This window comes from Ambystoma mexicanum, chromosome 6q, assembly GCF_040938575.1.
Source record: "Ambystoma mexicanum isolate Mex_15411 chromosome 6q, UKY_AmexF1_1, whole genome shotgun sequence".
In the NCBI taxonomy this organism is placed as follows: Eukaryota; Metazoa; Chordata; class Amphibia; order Caudata; family Ambystomatidae; genus Ambystoma; species Ambystoma mexicanum.
In genome coordinates, this window is record NC_090937.1 from 1,416,343,296 (window position 1) to 1,416,364,030 (window position 20,735).

The 20,735-nt window shown below is 47.6% G+C and overlaps 1 protein-coding gene across 2 annotated transcripts in view; it reads right to left on the reverse strand.

Moving 5' to 3' along the window:
• The window catches only part of CFAP99 (cilia and flagella associated protein 99), a 947,596-nt gene that overhangs the window by 584,775 nt on the left and 342,086 nt on the right, over positions 1 to 20,735 (reverse strand). For both annotated transcript variants that reach the window (XM_069632119.1, XM_069632120.1), the window contains one exon: positions 16,820 to 16,900. In XM_069632119.1, coding sequence (XP_069488220.1) covers positions 16,820 to 16,900 — 81 coding nt within the window. The remainder of the gene's footprint in view (positions 1 to 16,819; positions 16,901 to 20,735) is intronic.

Here is a 20,735-nt window from a genome sequence, read left to right on the forward strand (position 1 = left end):
AACCCTCTGGCATGGGCCACACTGCTCGTTACTGGCTCCAGACCCCTTCTCCATGATTTCGGGAGATTTGTGGCTCAATTAAAACAGGCCTTTGAGCGATCAGAAATATCCAACACCGCTTGCACAGAACTGATAGATGTCCGTCAAGGTTCTGCAGACCTGTTGTCATATATTACAACCTTCAAGAGGCTAGCAGCCGAGGCTGGAGGGCCAGAACAGGCCCAATACTCCATATTCTGACGTGGGCTCAAAGAGGAGATTAAGGATGAACTGGCAAGGACCCCAAGTCCTCCGACTTCCTCAGACCTGCTGTCTTCAGTCTTACAAATAGATTATAGAATGCAGGAACGTAGGACCGAACGAAGACGCTATCCTGGTCCTATCCCATCACTGACCTCCCTCTTCTAGCAGCTCCTGCTCAGCACCGAGAAGAACCAATGCAGATAGAAGCCGCAAGGGCTCCATTGATCCCTGAGGAATGGAAACCCCAAAGGGACAATGGATTATGCGCTTACTGTGGATCGGATGGTCATCTACTTCGGGAGTGCCCTGAAGTAGCCCCTCAGCGTCCAGCAAACGCAAGACCTTGGTCCTAGGAGGGACGGGATCCCGAGGTTGGTCATCCAGTCCCTACCTCATCCTATCAGTGGCCTTTTCACCTACTCAGGAGGATGCCCGTCTCATGGTGGTACCAATACAGGTTCTGTCAGGTCATCGCAAGATCGAATCTATGGTGCTCCTGGACTGAGGGGCAGCCGGCAATTTTGTAGACACCATATAGGCAGATAAGGTGGGTCTATGCTGACTGAAAGAACAGAAGGGCAAGAGGTGGAAGGGGTTGATGGTAGCACCCTCATTTCCGGGCCCACACAGAACGTCTTACATTTGACATTATCCGGGCTGCACATTTCCCTATCATCTTGGGCATAACCTGGTAGAGGAAACACAACCCCCAGATAGATTGGACCCATGACCAGTTGGAATTCAACTCAAGTTACTGCAGACAACATTGTCTTTCAGGGACTATGTACAGTACGGTTCAAACAGTTCTAGCCGATCATGAAAATACCCATTGCATTCACAACCTACCTAAGGAGTTGACAGCTTACAACCAGGTTTTTGTAGAAAAGATACCTCAGGAGCTACCTCCACACAGGCCAGAGGACTGTGCTATTGATTTGGTCCCCACTGCCTTGGTTCGATTCGGCAGAATGTTCTCACTCTCAGAAAAAGAAGCCCTTAGGGGATACTTGGATGCTTTTCTACAAAACGGTCTCATCAGACCATCCAGATCTCCTGCAGGGGCGCACTGTTCTTTATAGCTAAACAGACTCAACCAAACTCTGACCTTTCATAGACTATCGGGGCCTTAATAAAGTTACTGTACGAGATCGGTATCCTATGCCGCTAATAACAGACATCATCAAGGCAGTCAAAGGTGCCAGGACTTTCTCGTAACTGGACCTCTGTAGCGCATACCACCTACTGCGCATCTGTTCAGGGAATGAGTGGGAAATGGTGTTTCGCACTCCCTTTGGGTTGTATGAGTACAGGGTAATACTCTTTAGGCTGGTCAACGCCCCGCCGTTTGTCAGCGGTTTAAGGGCCGAATATTTTCTGCCATGATGTTTTTGACAGTCATCATCTACCTAGATGACATCTTGGTTTTCTCGTCATCGCCTCAAGAACATAAAGACCATCTGCAAAAGGTTCTGAGCTGACTTCAAGAACACCATCTACTGGCCAAGCCAGAGAAGTGTCTTTTGTGTGGCTCGTCTGTCCCTTATCTTGGGTATATCCTTTCTCTCGACGGAATCCAGATGGATGAGAAAAAGGTATCTGCTATTCTCGACTGGCCAGCACCAACCTCTGTTAAAGAGGTGCAGCGGTTCCTGGGGCTGACAAATTTCTATCGTCGCTTTATCCCTCTAGGAGGTGGTTCTACCAATCACTGCTCTTCTAAAGAAGTCATCCACGCAGTTCAGCGGGACCCCTCAAGCTAAGCATAGCTTCAACCGCTTAAAAAGGCTGTTCTGTTCGGCCCCTGTATTGAGACAGCTGGATCAGAACTGACCATTCATTGTAGAAACAGACGCCTCAGTGTCAGTAGTTGGGGCAGTACTACTTCAGCAGCATAAAAAACTTGGAACAACTGGTGCTGTATCTTTCCAAAACTCTCACAGAAAGCAAGCGTAATTACTATGTCATAGAGAAAGAGCTAATCGCTATGAAACTGGCATGCAGGGAATGGAGACACCTCCTACAAGGAGGTTTTCACCTGTTTCACATACGTACAGATCATCGGAACCGACAGCTCCTACAGTACATGGAGTGCGTTAACTCCTGCCACGCCAGGTGGGCACATTTCTTCGCCTAGTATGCCTTCCAGGTCACCTACCTTCTGGATAGCCAGAAAACACTGGCAGACGCCCTTTCCCGCAAACCCACTATGGACTCCACCACACAGCACCAGCCAGAGAAACTCCTTCCCCGAAATTGCATAGTGGCTCATGTGGCATCATTCTTACAGAGGGTCAGAGAAGCAACCATTCAGGACCAGCCTTCCCTTTCTCCTAAAACATCCTCTCAGCTGGAGGAAAGAGACAGTGTAATATTTCTTGATCACCATCTGTTTATACCTAAAACCCCTCTGCGTCGGATGGTCCTAAATTGTTGTCATGACAATAAGACCGCTGGTCAACGGGGCCAATCGGGTACATTGGAATTGGTGCGCCGCTCTTTCTACTGGCCTAAGATGAAACAAGAGATTAGGACTTATACATTCTCCTGTCCGGTCTGTGTAAAGAGCTTTTTTGTTTGTTTGTTTATTGATTTTTGTCTGGCACGCCAAACCCAGAGTTAACAGGGCGCTACAGAGAACAGGAAAACAAGATTTCTTAAAAACTTAGTTACAGGCACAGTATAAGCATATACATTACATCACACGATAAATCAGTTAAGAGTATACATGTGTACAGTCAGGTTGATAGCTAAGGATTAGTGCGTGGTTACTCTTGGGGGTCATTGGAGGGTAGCCATGTGAGAATATTCCTTCTAAAGCTATAGTAGGACTGGTCTGTTCTGATGTCAAGTGGGGGAGCATTCCAGTATTGGGCTGCCTTAACTGGGAAGCTGCTGCCTCCTGTTTTTTAGTCTAAATTTGGAGTCGACGGCTCTGGTGGGGCGAGTGGAAGTTTTTCTCACAATTCTTGCTGTCAGGTGGGGGCGGCTGCATTATTAAGACATTTGAAGGTGAGTGATGCTGTCTTAAGTAAGATTCTGTCACAGATTTTGAGCCATTTGTATTTTCTTCTACTGTTAGAAATGTGTTATTTAGAGGGTAATTGAGGGCGGTTCTGAGAGCATTGTTTTGCAATATTTGAATTTTGTCAATGATGTATTTTTTGGCTCCCAAATACAGAGCATTGCAATAGTCAAGTTTGGAGAGTATTAGGGCATTGGCAATGATGATACAGCTGGTGTGGGTGAGGAAAGCTCTGCTTGCCCTAATAAGCTTGCATGTGTATGCTGTAGAAGATGCAAGGGAGTTAACTTGTTTCTTTAGTGTTAGGGATGAGTCATGGTGAAAGCCTAGTGTTTTGACTGTACTTATATTTGCCATCAATATTAAATGCTGAGTAGTTGGGGCTGAGTTTTTTTTAAATTGGCAGTGTATCCAAGGAATAGGATTTCAGTTTTATCATCATTCAGGCATAGGCCATGTGTGGCCATCCATGCCTGAATGATGAAATATATTTTGTTTACCAAGGCCGTATCCGTATCGAAATTGCCCGAAAGGAGAATGAGGATCTGAGTGTCATCTGCGAGCACATAACGTCTAAACCTCTCTGTCTATTGCACCAAGAACCCGTTCCATCACGTCCCTGGGGTTTGATATCCACTGACTTTATAGTAGATCTTCCGGTATCACAGTCCTCCTGTACATGCATCATGGTCACTGTGGATTCATTGACAAAGATGGCTAATTTCTCCCCCTTGAAAAAGATTCTGTCAGCTACGGAAATGGCAGGAGTGTTTCTCAGAGACTTATTCCGTTTACATGGCCTTCCCGATAAGATCATTTCTGACAGAGGAAGTCAGTGCAAACTACGTGGGATTGAAGGGGCGCTCTCTTCGGGTGTTCACCCTCAATCCAATGGGCAGACGGAACACATAAATAGCACTCTGGAGTACATACGATGTTACACCAGCCAGCAGCAGGTAAACTGGGTTGAATTATTGCCGACGGCCGAATTCACGTACAACAACTCACAACATTCGGCAGCCGGTCATACGCCGTTTTATTGTACGTATGGGCTTCATCCACGCAGCATATTCTCTCTGTCACTGATTCCATCTAATCTACTGGCCATGGACACTATGCTGACTAACATCTCTGAAGCTCATAAGAACGCTCTGCGCAATTTGGAGGACAGCCGTAATGCCTTCAAGCAGCAAGCTGACCGCCACCGCAGCAAGGGCCCGGACTGGAAGGTGGGCGAACGGGTATGGCTCTCTACTAAGTTCTTGCCACGCTGGGTCCGGCCTTGTAAACTGTCTGCCCACTATCAAGGCCCTTTCCCCATCTTAGCCAGAATCAACCTGGTTGCTTACAAACTTAAACTTCCACACAGTCTCAACCGAATACACCCCGTCTTTCATTCCTCTCTTCTCAAACCTGTCACATTCGATGAAGCCAACAGGACTGTTCCCAAGTCCCGATTCAAACAACCAGCCCCTTCTGAGGAATTCGAGGTATCCCAAATATGTGACTCACGGTATTGCAGGGGCCATTTGGAATACTTAGTCAGTTGGAAGGGGTATCCACATTCAGAAGACTCCTGGGAACCGGCTTCCCATGTAAGGGCACCAATTTTGGTCGACAGGTTTCATATGGCTCATACCGGGAAACCAGGCATCCCTATGGGTTAGAGGGGGCATACTGCCATGCGCCCCGGCGCATGGTGTCTTTGCCATCATTGGAAGCTGGTCCGCCATTGATTGTGTCGTTGCGTTCACTTGCGCGTCTCACCATGCGGTCTAGTTGTTTTTGCAAACATGGCAGCCGCCAGGAGGTTCTTATTCTCTTCCCTCCCGCCCTCCGGGCAGTCCAGTGCGTTGCAACTGCGGTATTGTGCTTTTTCACTGCCAATCCAAAGCTAGTGCTTGTTGCATACTTTTTCGCTTCGTTCCACACTGGAACGCTTTTCTTTCCTTCTGCACCAATTTCTTGCACGTCTCTATCCCTCTCTCACTAGCTCGCCTTGCGGCTCTTTCCCCTGCCGCCGGGCTCTGCCGAGCGTGCAGCCTCTCTCTTGCTCTCGTCTCCCCTCTTTTTCTGACTAGCTGGTTTCTTCTGGTTTCTTTCCTTTTTGCCCAGAGCGCTTTCCCTAGCGCTTTATTACTCTTCCGAGAGCCTACGCTATCCTGAGTGCGCCGGTCACTCCTTACTGAGGGTTCCTTACTGTTCTACAGTTCCCTCTGCTTTATCCTAGGGGCTGGTTCATCACACCGTTCTTTCTACCAGTTCCGGATTGTTGGCCACAGACTAATTTGGAATCTTTGCTACGTTTATTACCACTGCTCTACAATCCAGCTCTTGGGGTTTTTTGTGCCTTTGAAGGCTTCTTCCCCATTCTGGCTATCCCGGAAAAGGGGCCTCATTGCTGCTGTTAAAGGGCAACACTAACGGTGGCTTCTTACCGGGGTAGACCACTCCTCATCAAAAAAAAGAGACTTCAACACCCGGAGGAGATCATTGAAGGAGGAATTTGACACTGAATCATCAGACTCAGGTGAGGAGGGAGAGCTCAGTGAATCGGGGGAAAGCGAAAAGAGAAATTGACAATATGCAGCAAACTTCCCCCACTTATTCAGCAACCTAAAGGCAGACCTCAAGAGATGGGAGACTCAGGAGATCTCACTTCTGGGGAGGGTGACAGCATGCAAAATGAACTTACTACTGAGATTCCTGTACCTCTGCTCAGCACTACTGGTGGAAATCCCCCTAAAGCCCCTCGAACTATAGAAACAAGTTTTACGATTTATATGGAAAGGGGGAAAGCGCGGATTCAGCAGTATGTGATGACGGGGCAGCTAAATGGGGCGGAATGTGAGTACCCAACCTCTGCAACTATTACATGGCAGCCCAGTTGCCAAACTCCTTGGCATGAATTGACCCCACGGACCCCCCAAAATGGGTTAATACTGTACAAGCTAGAAGCCCGATCCCACTTAGCAACCTCCCATACACCTCAGCGGCAGCAAGCAGACAATGGCCAACAATCCTCTCATCGACCAGGGCTACCCTGAGAATCTGGGATAGCGTACTACAAAAGAAGAATATCCCCAAAGGGCTGGACCCTCTCGCTCCAGTCCTCCATAACACAGACTTCGCCCCGGGGCAGCAGGTACCGCACTTCCAAAACTGGACCCAAGGGGACATACAAACTCTCACCCAGCTGTTCAAAGACAGATCCTCCCTAGACTTCTTGGAATGCAAAGCCTACTTTAACCTACAGGAATCAGACAGGTTAACTTACGCACAATTGCGTCACTGGATCTCCCAGCCAGCAACCAAACAGAAAGCCACCAGGGCGCTTCTTCCCCTGGAACTCTCATTGTCGGAAGGCCCCAGGAGAGGGCACATCACCAAATTTTACAAGCTACTACAAGAGGATATTTTGGTCATCAGACCGGTATACATGGCCAAATGAGAAACAGACCTAGGGCATAACATCGAGGACCAGACATGGGTCGACATCTGGTCCAGAAACAACTCCGCCTCCAGATGCATCACCAACAAAGAAGGAGCGCTCAAACTGCTGTATCGTTGGTACTACCCACCGGAACGTCTGCACCATTTCAAAAGCTCCTTGGACCTGAACTGCCAGAGGCAATGCGGTGCCCGAGAAACATACTTCCACATGTGGTGGGAATGTCCACAGGCACAATCTTTTTGGGAGCAGGTACTCCAGACAATAGAAGCCATCACCCACCGCAGGCTGCCACTGAGGCCAGAGATGGTTCTCTGCCAGACTGCTATACGAGATTAGGATTTACTGCAAAACTGATCACCCAGCTCTTATTAGCGGCCAAGATCTTACTCACCTGCAGATGGAAATCCAGGGAAGGCCCCCTTCTCCCCTTGTTGTGGGCCAAGATCTGGGGTATTCTGGTAGCTGAGAAGGTCACAGCGGCTAAAGATTGGACACTACACCACTTCACTTGGGGGTGGAGGATGAGGGGAAACTATGGGGTTCAAAGAAATAGTATTATCACTGCACAAATGCGATAACTGTAAACTGCTGCAAACAGATTTAAATAAAGTTGTTAAAAATAAAAGAGGCAGTTGGATGGGGCACTGGCCCTCTTTGGGGCAAAGGTAGGTTGAAGAGGGCGGGGCTATATCTAAAATCCTAAAATGAAGTATTTTTAGCAGTTTGGATGAAAAAGTAAGTAGTAGTGGGATGCAGAGGTACCGCAGATATCACCATCTCTTTCCTTGCACGGAAGACGTACAGCCACGAGAAGTGAATGGTAATATATATGGACGCCCACTCTGACCTACGTTGACGTACATTACCTCTCCCCCGACAATGTCAGCTATTATGCCTTCAGGCTCCAGCTGCCCAGAATATGGCGTCGTCGCTGAAAGCGGCATTTATTTCAGCAGGCACAATCTCAGACTCTTCTGTGAGAGGGTTTAATTCATGGTTTGACCCCCATGAATACTTGGAATGCCAGCGCGTGATGACAAGCCTTGAACACGTGTGCGCAGTGAGTGAGCACAGTGCGTGCACACAGTCACACACGCCATTGTGACGCACAATGCACTGGAAAATGATGTAACACAAAGTCTCAAAAAATGCCATCCTGCAACATACAGACACATTCATAGTTGTTTTTCGTGTCATTCAGTCACAGCACAGCTCTACTCCTGTGCACTACTGCACTGCCTGGATCCGCTGCTTCTCTGCCACTATCGTGCTGGAGGCAGGCTTCTTGCTACTTGGACTTTGGGCTCGATTCTAAAACATTTGCACGGAAAAAATAAGAAGATAGATGCACGTCCGCATGTCCGATTTTGCACCTGTTGCCTTGATTCGCAAAACCAAAAAAGCGGGGCAAATGTGGGAATCCGAGCATCTCTGAGATGTTTTTGAGCAAACTTAACCTGTGTGAATCGCAGTGCTAGGTGAGAATTTTAAAAGTGCTCCTGGCACCTCCAGATTTGCTGCTGTTTAAGACACTGGGATCATAAAGTAACAGGTTGAAATCCGAGTTGCACCGGTGCATCTCATTAGTTACTCCAAGGGAATCCCTGTGAATCAGCACCTGAATGTGCAGTCTGGCTTTGTATCGGATAGACTGACTGCAGAGCCTAGTGCCAGAGCTTCTCTACCTCCAGACGTTGGCAGCCGAGGCTGACCTTTTCTCTACTTTCTTCTGAAACCTGACTGCAAAGTCTGGTCTCTTTGCTTCCTCCGCTCTTACAGTGAATGCAGAGCACTGGTGTATTCTCCTTTCTCCTGTTATGCTGACTGCAGAGCTTAGTATCTCTCTAATGTATTCCCCTCTTATCGTTGGCAGCCGAGGCTTACCCTTTCTCTCCTGACTGCAAAGTCTGGTCTCTCTGCTTCCTCCACGCTTACAGTGAATGCAGAGCACTGGTGTATTCTCCTTTCTCCTGTTATGCTGACTGCAGAGTTTAGTATCTCTCTAATGTATTCCCCTCTTATCGTTGGCAGCCGAGGCTTACCCTTTCTGCAGTCAGGTCTCTCTGCTTCCTCCACGCTTACAGTGAATGCAGAGCACTGGTGTATTCTCCTTTCTCCTGTTATGCGGTTCCATGTAATAATGTCGCCACAAAAATCTCGCCATGCAAAAATATCGCCGAAAAATTGCCGTTTTTTGTTGTGACATTATTGCATGGAACATGCGGGGGACACCCCCGCAACCTCCAATTTTTTTGCCTCTGTCCCCATATATATGGTCACCCAAATAATATCGCCACAACAGCGATATTATTTACGGCGACCATATATATGGCGATATTATTACCTGATACCTGTTATGCTGACTGCAGAGCTCAGTATCTCCTCTAATGTATCCTCTTACGCGTATGATGATTCTATTATGTCTTCTTCTATCCCCTCTTAACCCTGACTGCAGAGCCTGCCTTCACGGATTCCCTCCTCTGTTACACTGATTGCGGAACCTGATCTCTCTAACTCTTTTCACCTGTTCCACTGAATGCATATCCTGGATTTGTGTATTCTCTGCCGTATTACACTAATGGCAGAGCCTAACGTCATTGCTCATCTTCCCTGTAACACTGGATGCAGAGCGTGCCTTCACTTATTCTGTCCCCTCTTAAAATGACAGTGCATCCAGGCCTCGTCTTTCTCCAACTTCACAGCTTCTCAGCTCACTCACAGTGACTGCAGAGCATGGCACCTCCTCTCCTTTCTCCCCTCTGACATTTAGTGCAGAGTCTGGCTTCACTTGCTCTCTTGCATGTTAGACTCACTGCACTTTTTGACCTTTCCTTCCTCACCTCTTAATACTGACCGCTCCGTCTAGCCCTGTGCATCTTTTCTCTTGTACTGACTGCAGAGACTGACTCTCCTGGCTTCACCTCTTCTTCCCCTTTACTAAAGACTGCAGGGCCTGGCTTCACAGGCCCTCTCCCTTCTTAAACTCCCTGGAGAGCATTCCTAGCACCCCCTTTCTCTTGTTCTACTCCTCTTTTTACAGTAACTGCAGAGCTTGGCCTCTCTTATCCTTTTCACCTATGCCACAGAATGCAGACTGGCTTTACTTCTTCTTGCTCCTCTTACACTGACTGAGGGTTGTACTTCCCCCTGTAACACTGACTGCAGAGTCTAGCCTCGCTGATTCGGTCCCCTCTTTAATGTGCATCTTGGCCTTTCCTTTCTCTCCCTTCACTGCTCCTCTCCCACCTAATAGTAACTGCAGAGCCTGGCCTCTCTTCTTACGCTTATTTCAGTGCCTAGCTTCATTGGTTTTCTCCTCCCTTTTAGTGACTGTAGAGTCGCTTTCTCTCTTTTCACACTTAACGTTGAGCATGCCTTCAGTGGTTCTCGCTTCCTTATATTGACTGCAGAGCCTGGCCTTTCATTTCTCCCACTTCACTCAGGCTCTCCTCCCTAACAGTGACTGCAGAGCCTGGCCTCTCTCCTTTCAATCTCCTTGTGCTTCATGCAGAGTCTGGCTTCACTGTTTCTCTCCTCCCTTATGATTGCAGAGCCTCGCCTTCTCTCCTTTCTTCTTACGCTTAGTTCAGAGCCTGGCTTCACCGGTTCTCTCTTCCCTTATATTGACAGCAGAACTTGGCTTCGATACTTTCTCTCTTCTTACACTTAGTGCAGAGCGTGGTATAGCAGATTCTCTCTTCCCTGATAGTGACTGCAGAGCATGTCGTCTCTACTTACTCTCTTCTTAAACTTAGTGCAGATCCTGGCATCACAGCTTCTCTCTTCCGTGATAGTGACTGCAAAGCCAGACCTCTCTCCTTTCTCTGTTCTTACACTTAGCGTAGAGCCTGGCTTCGCCGATTCTCTCTTCCCTTATAGTGACTGCAGAGCCTGGCCGCTCTCCTTACTCTCTTCTTAAACTTAGTGCAGAGTCTGGCATCACAGGCTCTCTCTTCCCCGATAGTGACTGCAGAGCCTGGCCTCTCTCCTTGCTCTCTTCTTACTCTTGGCGCAGGGCATGGCTTCGCTGATTGTCTCTTTTCTTACATTGGCTGCAGAGCCTGGCCTCGCCTTTCTCTCTTCTTACACGTATTGCAGAGCCTGGCTTCACTGGTTCTCTTCCCCGTTACACTGATTTCAATGCATTGTCTCCCCTCTCCTTTCTCCTATTACGTTGGCCGCATATTTGGTCTCTCCTTCCTCCCCTTTTACCCTGACTGCAGAGTCTCGGGTATAAGAGTCTGCTTTTCTCTCCTCTTATGCTTCGTGAGGAGCCTAGAATTACTGGTTCTGTTCCACCTTAAATTGACAGTGCATCTCCTTTTTCCTGTTCCATTGACTGAAGTCTGTTGATTGATTGATGTGGAATTTGTAAAGGGTGGCATACGCCCATGGGCATCTTGGCACTAAGAACAGTACTGTGAGTCAAAGCAGAGAAGCCAGGGATCAGAAAATGTGGGTTTCGAGAGCTCTCCCGAAGGGGAGATGGTCCTCGATAATAGAGGAAGGAGGGAGGGTATTGCACAGTGTGGCGGCCGCCATGGAAAAGGCCCGGCTGCCAAACCTGAGTATACCGAACCCGAGGGACAGCAACTAAGCACAAATGAGTCGACCGCAGTGCTAGAGCAGGGACATAGTGAAAAAAAAACTGTTGAAGATACCCTGCTCCCTTGCCTTAGCACGCCTGGTGGACAAGACAGATAGACTTAAAGAAAATCTGCATGTCGACATGGAGCCAGTGAAGGTGATGCAAAATAGGAGTGACATATGAGAAACGGAAAGCCAAGGTGGCGCTCTGGCTGCCAAATTCTGGAGAACCTAGAGTCAACAAATCAGATAAGCCAGTGGCCCCAAGTACAGGGCGTTGCAGTAGTGCCTGCTGGATAGCACCAAGGAGGCTACAGCCTGAGCCCTAAGCTGCCCGGGTATGAAGGGAAGAACCTTCCATCATATTTTTTTATTACAAGTGGCCCTGGTGCCATACCGCACCAATCTGCTTATCATCGGAGGGGGGGGCTGAGATCTTGACACCCAGGTCTTTCTCCGTAGCGACAGGGGCAGGAAAAAGTCCAAGAGAAGGGGGAAAAATAAAGGTGTCCAAAGAGCAGTGGTAGAGGGGGGGCTACCACCAACACCACAGTTTTGCTACCAATCAGCATCAGCCAATTACTACTCATCAAATCCCCCACGGCTGCCAAACATGCTCTAAATTGAGAGACCGTCTCCTCAGCGCAAAGGTCAAGACGCAGAATGATTTGGGCGTCATCGGCATAGGAGTAACAAAGGAAGCCGTGGGAGGAGATGAGTTTGGTCAGAGATGGTGAAAAAGTTAAACAAAATGGGTGAGATGGCACACCCTTGGGGAACACCACAAGTGAGAGGAGCATGGACAGACCAAAAGGGAGGGAGATAAAGAGATTGAGTTCGGTTAGAGAGAAATTAGCCAAACCAGGCAAGAACGGTGCCAGTGACGCCTGCTTGGGAAAGGCGCTGCAACAGAACTGAGTGGTTAACCGTGTCAAAGGCGGCAGAGAGATCAAGTAAAATTAGAGTTCCTACGCCGCCCTGGTCCTGGAGGTGCATAAGATCATCCACAGCGGCAACACGCACTCACTTGGCCCCGTGCCCAGGGCGAAAACCGGACTGAGAGACATCAAAGCTTTCCAGAAAAAACCAGAACCACCATGGATTCAAGAAGTTGAGCCAAAACGTGTACAAGAGAAATAGGGCAGAAGTTGGGTAAGATAGGAGGATCGAACAAGGGTTTTTTCAAAAAGGGAATGACCAACGGATGTTTAATGCTGATGGGGATAGTGCCTGTGCTGAAAGAATGATTAATGGCCTGGGTGATGAGAGGAGCAATGGAAGGCATGATATCCTTCAGCACACGAAGAAGGATCGCATCGCTAGGAGAAGCAGACCTAAGCTTGGACGTAGCTATCATAATGCCCTGAGTGGAGAAAGGTGGAAAGAAGGACCAATGATCACCAGACTCCAGAGCATGAGAAGCAGGAGTAGTCTGCTTCCAGAAGTGAATACCTGTTTGCGGATGGTGTCGATTCCTTCAACAAAAAAGAGGGTTAGCGAGCCACATAGGGCCTCAGATGTGGCCACAATTACAGGAGGAATAGAGTACAGAGAGCCTACAAATACTGTACAGCTGTCTAGGCCCTCAATTTGAGAAAAATAGGTACATTTAGCTTTGTGGACAGCCTTAAAGTATAAAGAAGGGAACTGGCACAGCAGTCTGTTGTTTCTAAATTTTTGGTGAGAGATTTTACTTCCAGTTATTTATTGTTTGGAGTATTTGCCTATTTTTAGTGAGTACAACTGGTTGACGAGCCTCTATCTGTAGGGTTGCAAAAAACGAATTGTGCAAAAAGGAACAATTAACATAATGTGAACTATTGAACTGGCAACATGCAGTTTGATGAGAATGCTGAAAGTGTATGAAAACCATGGACGTGTGGAAACATAAAACTTAGTTTATAACCATAAAAAGAATTGTGATGAATCCTGTGGATCCCTCAATAAATCCCTGCCTAAAGTCTCCTCCCAGGTGGCCAGGGAAATGCAGAGGCTTCCTGATACTCACCTTGGGGGTGGTGTCCTGCGGCAGGATCACCTGGGAGGAGACAAGGCGCAGGGTGGTGAGCCGATCCTGTTGGATGAGACGCTCCATTTGTCCTTTATAAGGGAGAACCTTTTAAAACTTCCAAAGCGTGTAATGGCCTATTGTTATGATGCATCTGAACCACATATCAAATCTGTGGATATGGGCACGAGGGACATACTGTCAGGGATGGCACTCTATTAAGAGTGGCACAGGACACCCAGAAAGGGTTTGGGTGGTTGTGCCAAATAAAGTGGACAGATAAGAACACACACAGCGGAAAGGAAAGAGAACGAAGAGTAGGCAAGAGTAGCAAGGGAAAAGATACAGAATGAATACCCTCTTGGGGTGTATGCAGATATAGGAAAAGAGTATTCCACGAACCTTGGAAATACTCTAGCCTTCTGCACAGTTTGCTATAACAGAGGCCCACACTGTTTGCTCATGACTTGGAATAGCAGCTATGGGTGTCTGTAATGTAGAAACGAGACAAGGGAAGGGGCAGAGGTTGACCGATGGGAACCAACAGTCAAGCTCTGTACAAAAGGGTCTACAAACAGTACAAGAGAAGATACTACAGACAAATCCAGGAAAGGAGGTGATAGCAAACTAGCAGAAGGAAATGAAGGGAAAGTCGTGTAACAGGATAGGATAGCAGAGGACAGTAAGGAACAAGGTTGAGAGCTCAGAGGAGCAGGAAAGCAATGAGTAAGCCCACAGGAGTAGGACTGTAAGGTAGAAAGCCCAGAGGAAAAGGGCTTAGGGCAGCAGAGTAAAGCAGACTGCACGGCAAGGATCCCATAAGGGCCGGGCAGTGAGGAGTGAACCCTGAGGGACAGGGCCGCTGAACGTAGAAGGTAGCAGAGGACTGTAGAGGGCTGCTAGGCCGAGAACCCAGCGGAAAAGGTAGGTAGTAGGCAGCGGAGCGTGATAAGCTGCAAAGTAGGAAGGCCCAGAGGACAAGGGCTGTAGGTAGCCAGAGTGAGGTAGGCTGCAGAGCAGGGAGCCCAGAGGACAAGGGCTAAGGCAGCCGGAGTGAGGCAGGCTGCAGAGCAGGGAGCCCAGAAGACAAGGGCTGAAGGCAGCCGGCGTGAGGCAGGCTGCAGAGCAGGGAGCCCAGAGGACAAGGGCTGAGGCTGGAAAGCAGCAGAGCGTGATCAGCTGCAATGTAGAGAGCCCGCAGGGCAAGAGCGGAGGCTGGAAGGCAGCAGAGCGTGATCGGCTGCAATGTGGAGAGCCCGGCAGGGCAAGGGCGGAGGCTGGAAGGCAGCAGAGCGCGATCGGCTGCAATGTGGAGAGCCCGGCAGGGCAAGGGCGGAGGCTGGAAGGCAGCAGAGCGTGATCGGCTGCAAATGTGGAGAGCCCGGTAGGGCAAGGGCGGAGGCTGGAAGGCAGCAGAGCGTGATCGGCTGCAATGTGGAGAGCCCGGCAGGGCAAGGGCGGAGGCTGGAAGGCAGCAGAGCGTGATCGGCTGCAATGTGGAGAGCCCGGCAGGGCAAGGGCGGAGGCTGAAAGGCAGCAGAGCGTGATCGGCTGCAATGTGGAGAGCCCGGCAGGGCAAGGGCGGAGGCTGGAAGGCAGCAGAGTGTGATCGGCTGCAATGTGGAGAGCCCGGCAGGGCAAGGGCGGAGGCTGGAAGGCAGCAGAGCGTGATCGGCTGCAATGTGGAGAGCCCGGCAGGGCAGTGAGGCAGGGAGCCTGGAAGGCTATGGCTGGAGGCAGCAGGGTGGAGCAAGCAACAAGGCAGGGTCCAAGCAGGAGTGAAGGTAAACAGCATACAAGATCCGTAGGAAGACGCGAAAGGTGGAGGAAGGACTCTCAGATGCAAGAGGCTGAGCCACTGCAGGCAGCAGCCTTTTATACTGCCTAGCCCAGCACAGAGGCAGGCTAATTGGTTGCACCTGGCTAAGCACACCTGCAGGCAATCGGCCACCTCCCTTTCTGTTCCTGGGCTGGTGGAAGCAGAGCAAATCCCTAGGGCTTCTGGGGGGTGTAGTTCCTCTGATGACCAATAGGAACAGCCAGGAATCGATGCTTGTAGCCAAGTGCATTATGGTATGCGTAGTTTGTTGGCAAAAATAATAAGGCACCAAAGTCTCGCAAATGGGAAATAAAGTTCCCAAAGTAAATATAGATGGATCCAAGAGTCTGTTGTAAATAAATGATAAACAAATAGTCCATATTGAGCGTAAATGGATGCGCCCATGGCGCAGGCATGACACATACATCCTGAACAAAGCCCTTTTCATAACTGAAAACTGTTTAGAGTCACAAAGTACTGAAGCTGTGGTAGTGTATTTGGTTGTCAGTAGATTTGAGTCTTCAATAGCACAATTGAAGGTGAAATACTAGGAGGCAGAGGAGTAGACCCTCATGTTGAACTCTTGTAGAGGTTGTTCACAGTTGGAAGTTGTTGAAGTGGAAGTAGAAGTGCTGTGAAGCTATCCTGGCAAAGATATCGACTGTGAATCCTAATATTCTAAAGAGAGATATACTAAGTGCTAACCAAGAATTGTGTTTCATTAACATTTGCATAAGTTTTATTTACTTTAATCTAATAAAGAACTCTGGTATTTCCTCTTGGACACCTGGAAATTGTGGCAAACCATTGTGGCTGGGAATGGCATTGACGATATTTTGAGGAAGTGGAAAGTCTTTATTTCACCAAGAAGAGAAGTTTTTTCTGTTCTTTGAACTTTGGTTAACAGAACTTTACTTTGACATTGAAGGAGCCAAGAACTGAACTGAGGCTGTATTACAAACACGATTACCTTGTTTCCTTTCTCTTGTACATTGAACGGACTTACCTTGAAACCTGGGAAAGGGGAGTTCATCCAGGTTCCCAAAAGAGACTGTGAATATTAATGTTGATGTTACTATGAATTGCAATATAATTCTTTATGTATTTGATGTTTAAGTGTGAGGGCCAGATATCCTACGTTAGAGTGTTTTCCTTTAGTTTTGACAAGCAGGGAAATCCTCGTCAGAGATGGGATAGTGCAGCGTTTGATAACATTTATGATTTAATAAAATGGCGTATTTTGACAAATCATCCAAAAGTCTGCCTCACATTTCTGACCCCTCACAGAAGACTATAGGTTGTCATTCCTTCTGAATGTAGCTCAGACAAGAATGCAAAAACGATTCATTATAATTATAAAGGGCAGCATCCAACAGATCTGTATTGTTAGGGCATCAGCTGTGCATAGACTAACTATAAGCTGTTGCATTATCCCGCCTGCCTAATCTTCGTCCCAGTACCCATTAGCAATCTGTTGCATTACCCGGCCTCCCTCCATCTGGCTTGCTTGTAGGCACTTTTTTTGGGTGTTGGGCAGAGGGAACTAGCGCTTGAGGTTTGGGGTTGCATTAACACATCAATGTAGCTGATATTCTAGGAATAGTAGCATTGTCTATTATTTTACACTGAATGCAAAGAAAGCCATGTGGCATGTATATTAGGATACATAACAGTGATAACACCTACCTCTGCTTTTTGACGATTTCTATGCTTTGTTTCTTCAAGTAGCAGCATTTCCTTTGGTGGTTTATAGGTGGTCACGGGAAGCTAAGCAAAAATGACATATTACAGTTAATATGAATTTCTGTAAATATTAGTCAAGAACATGAGAATAACATCCCTCAGGGCACTAGGCACAAGTTAAGGCTGATATAGAATGTGTTCATAGAGAAATTTCTATTCATGCCTGGTTACAAATAGATTTATTGTCAACGCATGCTGAAGTATTCTGTAGAGGGGGACATAGGGGGACAGGATCTAGCAATAACGTGTGATTCTGTGTTTGTCCACCATCCATTACACTTCCATAATGTATTACAGTGTGCTGTGTTTTAGGCTTTCAATACCAGATCTTGCAGAGAGAATACCTTTATGTGTTACAACTTTAGCCACTAGCTTTTCCTTGGGAAGTTATAGTACAAATGAAACTAGAACTTTCATTAATAAGGAAGAGCTGTCTGAATGTCTGTGTGTATATTTCGCTCACCTCAGACTTCGCAGTTTCGAATCTCGCTTTATCCTTCCGAGGTCTACACATTGAGTACCATTAAGTTGGGTAATAGTAACACCTTTTTTATAGTGCTTATAAGAGAGAAGAACCCAACCTCAAGCGCTATCTAAGAGCACCCTTTTAACGATTACAGTGTAAGAAAGGTAAACGCGTTAGGTCACGGTGGACACTGGAAAGAACAACACGTTACTTACCCCTGGTAACGTTCCTTTAACTGGATTTTCCTTCCACGTATTCCTCATCTTTTGATGTATCTATATCCAGCTTTAGCTGCTTTGGGAAATATTTTCAGCAGGGGTGCTGCGCGTCGGTGCCGGTCGACTCGATGTCCCTCGGGGGCCTCCGTCCCGATGTCAATGCCACCATTGGTACATATAGCACACGCAGCAACCGTTAGCTTCAGTTCTGTTTTGATGTGATCCCTCAATACCTTATGGTGTTATCTTGCGTAAGATAATGTTCTGCCTTGAAAGAACGTAAAGTGTAACACAGAAATTCTACTACTGGGTAGGTTGGGAGGGGCTATGAATATATTCCAGAGCAGCTAAAGCTGGATATCAACATATCAAAAGATGAGGAATACGTGGGAGGAACATCCAGTCAAAAGAACGTTACCAGGGGTAAGTAACTTGTTCTTTGAATGGATTGTGGCCTCCCACGTATTCCTCATCTTTTGATAGACTCCCTAACCAGTATTTATTTTGGAGGAGGAAGTAAGAATGTTCAGTTTCAAGTAAGAATTTAGGGTTTCTTTATGGGTTTGTATGAACAGAATGTAACACTGCCTTCCCAAATCCTCCTTCCTGGCATGAGGAAGAGCCCAGACAATAATGTTTTGTAAAAGTATGAACGGAGGACCATGTGGCCGCTGCACAAATATCTTGAATTGGGACTCTTCTCTGTAAAGCAGAGGATGTAGCCATCCCCTGGTCGAATGTGCCCTCAGACCATCAGGAGGTACTTTTCGAGATAGTTTATAGCACTCAGAAATGCCTAAGATAATCCACCTTGATAAGGTTTGTCTTATCACTGCCATCCCCAATTCATGGCCTGTATAACCCACGAAAAGTTGATCATCCTGTCGTAATTTTGACATTGAAGAAATAGAAAAACTAAGTGCAGGCCTAGGGTCAAGCCTGTCTAATCTCTCCTCCTCCTCTGCAGGATGAGGAGGTGGATAAAAAGAAGGTAGTACAATTGTCTGTGTTAGATGAAAATTAGACACAATTTTGGGCAAAAATGTGGGTTTAACTTTAAAGACCACTCAGTCCTTAAAGAAAATTGTACAAGGAGGCTTGCAAGACAAGGCTTGAAGTTCCCTCATCCTACGGCTCATGTAAGAGCAACTAAAAGAATGGTTTGGAAGGTTACCAACCTTAAAAGACAAGAATGAATTGGTTCGAAGGGAGTACACATGAGAAATTTTAGAACCAGATTAAGGTCCGAAACTGGAACCTGAAAAGAGATTGGAAGGAACATATTTGTCAGTCCCTTTAGAAATTGTATCACTAGTGGCATTTTGAAGAAAGATACCTCTTCAGGCGAGAGTTTAAAAATGTACAGCGCTCTGGAAATACTTTTATTGTGCCAAACTGGAGCCCCAGATTAGCGAGATGTAACAAGAACGATAATACCATAGGTGTACTGCACATAAAAGGTTCCACCTCCTTTTCCCTGCACCAGCTGCAGAACTTGTTTCAACGGGAGCAGTACAAAGATTTTGTTGCTGGCCTTGTAGCCAAAAGCAAAACCGCCATTATGTCATCCGGTAGGGCCCAAACCTTATATCTCAATATCTCAGAAACCATGCGTGAAGGTCGAGTGCCTTGACCTCTGGATGGTGAATCCAACCCCCTTCTCACAAGAGAAGGTCCTCTCTTTGTGGAAGACATGTTGTAGGGCAGATGGACATGTCCAGAAGGTCTGGGTACCACGTCCTCCTGGCCCAATCCAGAGCAATCAGGATCATGGATTTCCAAACTTTCTCAACCTCCTGATCACATGAGGAATGACAAGGACTGGAAGAAACACATACAGAAGTGTAAACTCCCAGTCCACTACTAACGCGTCCTCTAGAGCCCCTCTTGGGGGACATTCCCTGGAGCAGTACAGCTTGTACTTCTGGTTGACAGTGGTCACGCACAGATCCACTTGAGGGGTGCCCAAAGATCTCTGGAAGGACTTCCTGAATTATTACCCACCCGTGGGAGATTGTGCTCTGCTTGCTCAGAGCATCCGCCGCCGTGTTCTCCTCTACGGCTAGGTGAACTGCTAATAGGGAAACTCCTTCTTGAATTGCCCAGAACCAGAGCTGCATTGCTTTTCTGCACAGTGTTAGTGACCATACGCCTCCTCTCTTTTTGAGGTAGAACATGTCCACTGGGATGTCCGTCATTATCAGGAAATTCTTTCCCCCATATAGATGTCAGAAAGGCCTTCAGCGCTAGTCTGATTGCCCTCAGCTCCAAAACATTCATATGTAGTTTGGACTTCGATGGAGACCAACGACCACTGATTGTCAGGTCATTGGCATGTGCTCCCCACCCCATGAGTGAGGCGACCATAACTACTGTAATCTCCGGCCACGGTTGCCAAAAAGTTTCCCCTTCAGAATGTTGTCCTTGCAGGCCCACCACATAAGATCCTGTGCGACTCTGCTTGGAACCTGAAGAAAGTCTGACATCGTGCCTGAGAATTGGGACCATTGAGTCCTGATAGCCCATTGGAGAGATCTCATTCTCAGGCGAACCTCTGGCACCAGGAAAATGAGGGATGCCATGAAGCCGGGCAACCTAAAAGAATCAAAGGCCGTGAGACGTTGGGCACTCTGGAATTTGGTGACTATCTGCAGAATGGGTTGAGCTCTCATCTCGGTGGCGAGACCTTTCCCAAGGATGCATCCAGGACTGCTCCGATGAACTGGAGTCTTTGAGATGGTATCATGTGGGACTTCTTGTAATTGAGGGAGAAGCCCAGTCTGTGGAGAGAGTGGCAGGTAATGCTGAGATGTTCCAGGGCCTGTTCGGGAGAACGAGCCCTGATCAGTGAATCATCCAGGTAGGGGTATTGTGAATCCCCCTCTCCTGAGACTCGCTGCCACCATCGCCATCAGCTTGGTGAAAACCCTCAGGGCGGAGGTCAGCCCGAATGGCAGAACTCTAAATTGATCATGAGAACCACCAATGGCAAACCTCAGGAACTTCCTGTGCTTGTGATGGATTGGCACATGAAAGTAAGCATCCTGAAGGTCCAATGACACCATCCAATCCTGGAGCTGGCGGGTCTGTAAGATCTAAGACAGGGTAACCATCTTGATCTTGTCCTTCCTGAGGAACTTGGTCAAGTCTCTTAATTCCAAGATGGGTATCAATC